Source organism: Nicotiana sylvestris, chromosome 2 (genome assembly GCF_000393655.2).
Source record: "Nicotiana sylvestris chromosome 2, ASM39365v2, whole genome shotgun sequence".
In the NCBI taxonomy this organism is placed as follows: domain Eukaryota; kingdom Viridiplantae; phylum Streptophyta; class Magnoliopsida; order Solanales; family Solanaceae; genus Nicotiana; species Nicotiana sylvestris.
In genome coordinates, this window is record NC_091058.1 from 107,941,166 (window position 1) to 107,948,900 (window position 7,735).

At 34.5% G+C, this 7,735-nt stretch overlaps 1 protein-coding gene across 2 annotated transcripts; it reads right to left on the reverse strand.

Annotated features, from left to right (window-relative positions):
• Positions 1–660: 660 nt before the first annotated feature.
• LOC104223268 (uncharacterized) lies at positions 661–6,587 on the reverse strand. Of its 2 annotated transcripts, none has more exons than XM_009774673.2 (9): positions 6,291–6,587; positions 5,167–5,311; positions 4,370–4,538; positions 3,714–3,972; positions 2,898–2,986; positions 2,086–2,268; positions 1,920–2,005; positions 1,697–1,781; positions 661–1,286 (listed from the first exon to the last, which is right to left on the reverse strand). In XM_009774673.2, the coding sequence occupies exons 1-9, from the start codon at positions 6,484–6,486 to the stop codon at positions 1,266–1,268; spliced, it is 1,233 nt and encodes a 410-aa protein (XP_009772975.1). In that variant the 5' UTR covers positions 6,487–6,587; the 3' UTR covers positions 661–1,265. The 2 variants fall into 2 exon arrangements, with proteins under 2 accessions (XP_009772975.1, XP_009772974.1); XM_009774672.2 differs by having other exon boundaries at positions 661–1,356.
• Positions 6,588–7,735: the final 1,148 nt, after the last annotated feature.

Genomic DNA, 7,735 nt, shown 5'->3' on the forward strand with positions numbered 1-7,735 from the left:
GAAGAACATACCACAAGGATGTGATCGAGTGATCCTGTACGTCTAGTTATTAAAGAATAAATGAGAAAGAAGGAAAGAGAAAACCCCTCTTACCCTTCCGCTTTCATTTTAAGATGCTTCCGAGATTTTCCACTGGTCATCAGAACTCCGAAGAGCCGTTAAATAATGCAAATTAATAGCCTGTTTGCCCAAGTTGGAGAAATCAACTTATTTTGAAAAGTGTTTTTAGTGCTTTTGAAAAAAGTACTTTCGGAGAGAATCAGTTTGTGTTAGGCTAATCAGTCTGAAAAGCACTTTTGAGAAATAATTTGTGTTTGGCCAAGCTTTTTAGAAAGTGCTTTTAAGTGTCAAATTACGAATAAGGACATGAATAGATTTACTTAATAATTAATATTATAAGTAAATAAATAATATCAAAATTTTGTTATTACATGCAATAATTAAAAAAATTCATTTTATTTAAGTAAAATATGAAAATAAAATTAAAAAGTACTTAATTCTTTTAATATAAGTTAAATATATTAAAATTCCTTCAACAAATATAAAAACATTCACCCCTAAAGACACTATATATTAGAAAGTTTCCTAAAAATAAGAAGAAATATTTATAAATTAATATCCTAAGTATTAGGTTTAAGGGTTATTTTGGTATATACTATATTTTATTAAGGGTATTTTAGGTAAGAAGAAAAGCCAAAACTGCTTCTGCTTTTGGAAAGAATCTACTTTTTTCTGCTTCTCTGAAACTGATTCTTCCCAAAAGCACTTTTTTTTTCCCAAATAAGCTTGGCCAAACACCTCAAATTAGGAAAAAAAAGTGCTTTTGGAAAAAAAAGCACTTTTTAGTCTTGAGAAGCTTGGCCAAACAGGCTATAAGCCACCGTGCACGCTATTGCTTCTCGGATATTGTGCGTCTTCCCAAAACTTATCAGTAGCAAAGTGTTCATTTAGCATTCTCAGGGCATCAAGTGCAAAGTGTCTCGAGAGCAAAATTGAACTCCCTGTGATTTGATCTCCCAAAGGACCTCATTACTTAAGCAATGTGAGAATAATATAATGCTGAAATCGGCTAAATCTCATTCTTGATATTCCATTTGCAGAGGATGTCACTTTGCACCCATCATCACATCCCAAAGCTGCAGTTTCTTTAAACTTTCAATTAACCGGCTATATACAGGAACACCCAACACGAATAGAAGTGTTTCAAAAATATGGAAGGGCTCATAATTTGTGCCAGTTCTGGTGTGGTTGCTTTCCAAGCCGCTTTAACATATACATGCATCCAGCTGCAGAAAAAAGACCAAGAGTGGCCATAGCTATAATTGTTGAATTTTCAATCCTCTGGTAGAAACCTCTCTGCAAAATTTTCGAAAGAAAGAAATAGCAGATAATCCTAATACTCATCAAATCACCAGAAAAAGGAAGTATCTCACGATGAAGTATGACATGTTGCACCATACGATCAATTAAAACGTTATCCAGAAGATAAAAATAGAATAAAAATAACTCTATTGCATTTATCTTGACTAAGAAGATGTGGATAATTCACAGAACCCTAAATTTCCCAAGCAACAAGCATCTAGGTGTAATTCAAGCACTACGTCCTTAAATAAGTTACAACGTGCCATTATAAACAGTGGAGAGGATTTCTTCTGATGAAATACTAAATAAAATAATATGGTAAAAGAGAACATGCCTGAATCAGAAAGAACAACATAAGCGCATTCGAAGGAGCAATGGATAAACTCATCATCCCTCCACGAAGTTCATTTGGCACATACCTGCATATTGCAGGAAGATAAGGAACTTGAGTAAAATAAATCTCCAGTAAAATACATGAGAGAGCAGGCGACGCTGGATTTTCACAATTACTAAAGCCATGATGGATAAAAAATATTTATAACTGCAGCAAAGTTTACATGGTTCTCAATCTGGCAAGTGAAGGCAAAACCAATCCCACACAAGCATGAAATATGCAGAATAGCATCACAAGAATTTCAATGTCCTGCAATTATATCGCAAATTAAGGTTGACGACATCACTTGATATCTGAACAGCTTGAAGAAACGAGAACTGGTAAAATACCTGATAATCAAAAGCCACAATGGAAGTGACGAAGCCCATAACAATACATGCATATGCTAAGCATTCTTCTGTTCGAAATGATAAAGGGCCACTGGAGAACCAGGGAAATGCAGTGCTTCCAAGCATTTTAGCACCAAGTAAACAGGGGTATATCAAACCTAGTAAAACCTCTCTCCCATCTGCCTAAAAATCCGAACAAACTTTAAGGAGACTATATCAATCTTTTTGGAACAGGAACAAATATAGTGATATTGGATTTCAGAAGGGGAAAAAAGGAATGTTAAATATTCATCCTGATAAAGGAATGTTTACAAAGATTAAGAGGTACAGATATTGGGCACATAAGATTACCTATGGATTATAATGATAAAAAGATGGCTTCACAAAATCACTTATAAACCCACTCGCACACATTTTAATGTGTCTCATAAACAGTCAGCAACCCACTCTCTCTCGTTATAAAAATGAATTTCATCAACCTTCCAAAGAAGGCTTAATGAATCTCATCATATTTTTGCAAAGAAGGCTTCTCACAGTAGTAACTAGAATACTCCCTCTATCCATTTTTCCTTGATACAATTCGATTTCAGATTTTGAGACACAAAATTTCTATTATATTAAATTTTAAACATTTTAAATCCAATCAAGGATGTGTTGTTTCATACAGATAAACTCAGCTACCAGCTCATCAACTACTCTCTTCAAGTAGATTAGCAATTTTAATACTCCTTTAGGAAACTTTTCAATGAGAAAATAGGGAAGTCAGAAATGCGGAAACAATATCTTTTATAGGAAGCTAGTCAAAATCATACCACAATAGCTGGAGCCCAAATAATCCAAAAAACAGCAACTGAGAAGTGGACAGCAGCTTGGGTCCATGACAAAAGCCAGACCCTTTTATCTGCCAAGAATACAGTTGGGAAAAGATTAAGGCTTCGATCCAACCGGTCCTATTAATGCATTATCAAAAACTGTATTTTGTACCAGATGCATGTTCTCCCTCTCAGTTTACCACATTAAGATGTTGCAAAATACTTGTAATTTCTGGAACTGGACCATTTTAATTTTCTTACGCATTTCATTTCGAATAACATAAAAGCCGAAAAGTTAGGTACAACCTCATTTCTATTAGAAGACTACCAAACTGGTAGTATTTAATATTTATTACAAGGACAACTTTCCGTCTGCTTTATAGCTCTGTTATGCTTTCATGCTCTTCTCAACACCAAGCAAATGAGCAATTTTGAGGCATGAAGCTACCGGGAGTACATGGAGAATTTTGTGCTCAAGTAAGGGCTTTGTTATTTCGAGCTAAGTCGACCAACCAAAAGAAGATCACAGTAAGAAAAACCAGGTAGCTACACATAGTCTGGTAGAGCGAATGAGGGAGAAATTGGAGCAGAGAGTGGGAAATCAGGTTGGTGAGATTCACAGCATTGATTCAATTTTTCTTTTAATGTCATAATCAGCTATAAAACGTGTCCCGTAGTTATATTGTGATAACAAAAAAGTTCAATGTCATTCTTCCTGCTCACCATAATTGCTTTGGCTACATAGATGCAATACGACTGCACAAACAAAATATCTTCAGTAAAAGGAACAAAAGCACAAAAATGGAAGACGCATACCACCAAGTATGTAGGTATGAAACTTAGTTTGATAATCTTTAAGAACAATTGATTTTGGATCTTCCCTCCATCCTCGGCTGACACAAGCCAGAGAAATAAGAGCCATTATTACCACTGCACTGGACGGAGCAAGCAAACTTGTCTTTTCATGACCACTGATTAACCAGTTTCCAACCACTTGGCTTCCAATAAAAGATGCAGATTCAACAAAAGTCATTAACCAAAACATGTCATTAACTGAATCCTGCCTCTGCCCAAACTGCATAACGATTATAAGGAGAACTTAGCTTACTCAAGTATAAAAGATTCAAAGTTGTGGAGAAAATCCAAAATCCAACTCTGAAGGCTTCCCAAGAGAGAAATATTCATATATAATCACATATGTCACTACAGCGGCCGCATGAATAGGTGTAAAATTGGCTAAAGTAGCTGCCAAAGAAAGCAATTCTAAAAGACTATAGATCCACGGTCCCCCTCTCTAACCTCTTTGCATTTACTACATTCATTCTTCTTCTCTTTTGTTCGATAAAGATTTACTACATTCATTCATTTCAAGAAATGGATAGGAATTTTGAGGTAACAAGTCTTCAAAATTGTACTTCCCACGTGCAATAGTAAGTCATATAATAGTAACAAAAGAGATCCTTAAGACAAACCTTATCATGCTCAACAACCATCCATGTCTCAAAGTTGAAGAAAAATATCGTAGAGGCAAGAGAGAGACAGATACTAGCGAGCCAAACACTTGGATGTCCAGTAACCCTCTTCCATATGGCAACAAAAAGATGCAGCAAGCAAAACAACAAGCACACTTTTCTCTGGCCACTGCATGAAGAGGCAACACAATGATAAGCTTGACAGATGGTACTCTTGACTTATCAAAAAAAATGATTTGACATATGGTGCTCCATCAGAATTTGAGAGCAATAATCGGTTGAAAATAACAATGATACTTATCATGGCCCAATACCATTTAGTTTTGAAAACATATGCTGGCCAAACGCAAAGCTTCAAGTTCAAGCTTTGTTGGAAAGTTCAGAAGGAAAAAGACGTCACAGACCAAAAAGAATGCATCAAAGGAACGAAGATCAAATCGATACTTCCTCTATCCCAAAATGGCAGTTCTGTTTCCTTTACCTTTCCATAAAAAAATGGCATTTTTGTTTCACTTCGGAGATCGAACAAAATCATCTTAGCCTAAGAGTTTGAATTTTTTCTTTAAGGAACTCAAAATGCGTGAAATTGGCAACTTGCACTATACTACCTATTTTTTAAAAGTGATAAAGAAAAGTTCATCACTTGCATTATATTTTATTCTACTATCTAATATTTACTTTGAATGGATGAATTAATTAAAGTCAAACATAACGACTTTAATTCCAACCTTAATGGTTATGCAAGGAGAGAGGGAACCTAGTAAACAATGGAAAAGTTAGACAAAAATGCCCCTTACATCAAATCCGAGAGCATGCCCAAAAAGGTACCAACAAAGAGAGCAGCTGCATATCCAATACTTAGAGAGATGACCATTTGCTCCCTACCAACGCCATGGTACGCCAACTCATACTCTCCAAATACTGCCAGTAAGCCTTCCATCACTGTAAACTTAAAATAAATAAATAAATGATTTTGAATCCAAACTGATAACAAAAAAGATATACTAACTATATTGAGTCCGTAATGAAAAAGAAAAATATGCTTTTGTTTGACGCAATATGCAATCTGAGGGTACACCTATACATGTGCTCAATGATAAGTAATTACCATATCTCCGTCAAGTTAAATTAGCATTTTGACAATTCTGTGATGTCAGGATCAGCTTGAAAATTCATTCTTAATTTCTTCTATGTTAATTAGTATATTATACTAACAAACAAATTATTAACGGAAGAACTTGCATCAGTATCTCAATATCAGTTGTAACATGTGTTTATTTTTCATTTTTAACATTAATCATCAAGTCTAACATGGGTTTGATTCAGACTCCATGTCTGATGTAAAGATTCCTCGACCAACACCTTTTAACTCAATTTGTTAGAATAGCTTCCATTGCGTCTTGAATACACTTTGAATCTGATAAGCGCATTGCTTTGGAAGTATGTCTGCATGTATTTCCTATGGATACTCCACGATAGAACGAGAAATTTGAACTTGATTAATTCAACTTTGTGCAGACCGTGTATTGATCTACTATAGCTATGAACAAAAATATCTAACTCGGAAAAAATGCCCAACGTCACGTATTATGAGCTAGTCCATCTACCCCAATTTGTTTGAGACATTTCATTTATGAAGAGTCAACTTGACCATTTCCACAGCTAAGTCACACAGATTAAATTCGTTTCTTTTTTAAGTTAAAATTTTGACATCCAGAAACTACCAAACTTGCTGAGTTTCATTTTTCTCGTTTGGCAACAAAGAAATCTTTTCACAATACAGTTAACAAACAGGGAAACATGTACATTACTACTATGCGTCAATTTTAGCTGTAATTGAAATCTATGAATTAGTTAGAACATAACATTTCCTAACACTACATTCAGTGGACAGACAAAAGAAGTGGGAAAATAGCGTCACCTGAAGAAAGAGAAAAGAGTAAGAGGAAACTTCTCTGAAAACGAAGGAAGGAAGAGGAAGGTGCGTGATCGAAGACGGCAGGAGTACTTCTGTTACTGTTTGGCAAATAATATATTGACAAGCAACATGATATGAAGAAGAATAAATACAGCGCTGGATTTGGCTCCCAAATATTGTTCTCGATTATCACCCCCATTCTTGTTCTAGAGAAAATGTGCAAATGAGAATTTCACCGGATCTCAAATTACTACTAGATCAATTCCCGGCAAATAGTGATCGAGTTTCAGTACCCTGTCTATACAACCCCCTGAACTGTTTCCGTCAGTCGGGTTGAAGAGCCCATTTCTTTTGCCAGAACCTTAATTGGGCCGATATGCAACATTAAGAAGCCCAATGATGATAGCAAGTAGAAGGTTTTCCTGGGATCTTTACACAAGTAGTCAGATAGATCTATTATTTATTTTTCTTAGTCAATATACATAAATTATATAATAACTACAAATGGTTATGCACATATATACACAAAAATATTATCAAGAATTATTTATGCCTCATTCTAAAAATAATTAAGGAAAATCTACATGGTGTAACTAAATTATACACTATATTTGTCCTAAATAAATACATTTCAAAATAATTATAGTACATAGCTACATTTGGATTTCATATAAAATACCTGTTAAGAACAAAATAAAGGCATACACTTTACACACACTCGAATTTCATTTTAAAATTCTATCCAAAACCACGTCAAATATGCCCAAAATCATTCTAAATATGAGATATAAGCTCCCCGAGATGTTCTCAAACTTTTAGATTCACACCTAGTCTGAAATTATTTTAATTTTTCAAACCCAAGTTTCAACTTTGAAGCTTCAAGTCTTCATCAGTGGCGGAATTCGAGATTGAATTGATTCAAGAAAAGTTTCACGCATCAAGGGATTATGTTGCTAATTCGTTGCAATTCGAGATTGAAAGCTTCACATATTTGAATGTGCGAATAAATAAAGTTGATACAACTTTTTCATCAAATTTTCATTGATACATCCATTATGGACGAACAAATACAGTTGATACAACTTTCCATCAAAATTGTATTCGTTGATACAATCACTATGCACGAAGGAATACAGTTGTATTCGTTATACAACTTGACAACGATTGATACAGTGATATCTGTATACAACGAAATTGATACATTAGTTACAAACGATAATTAGGCAAAGTACAGTTACATATGATAATTAGACTCTAAACTATAATGCTTTATGAAAGTTCCTCAAAAATTAATTATGCCTTAGTCTTAAGTTTTTTTTCTTTGAAGGGAAAACGGAGATTATACTATTAAACAAAAGGTTACATAGACATTACGTAGTCCCTGAGGACATTACTGTTGCCTAGAGTGGCAAGACTATTTCAAATAGAAGTAGGAAGATACTTTGTAC

Coding starts and splice junctions, on each gene's coding strand:
- LOC104223268 (XM_009774672.2), bottom strand. CDS start 6,486: ATGGGGGTGATAATCGAGAACAATATTTGGGAGCCAAATCCAGCGCTG. Junction 1,782..1,919: donor CTTGCCAGATTGAGAACCAT/GTAAACTTTGCT, acceptor TGCAATATGCAG/GTATGTGCCAAATGAACTTC. Junction 1,357..1,696: donor TGTTGTTCTTTCTGATTCAG/GCATGTTCTCTT, acceptor AAAATTTTGCAG/AGAGGTTTCTACCAGAGGAT.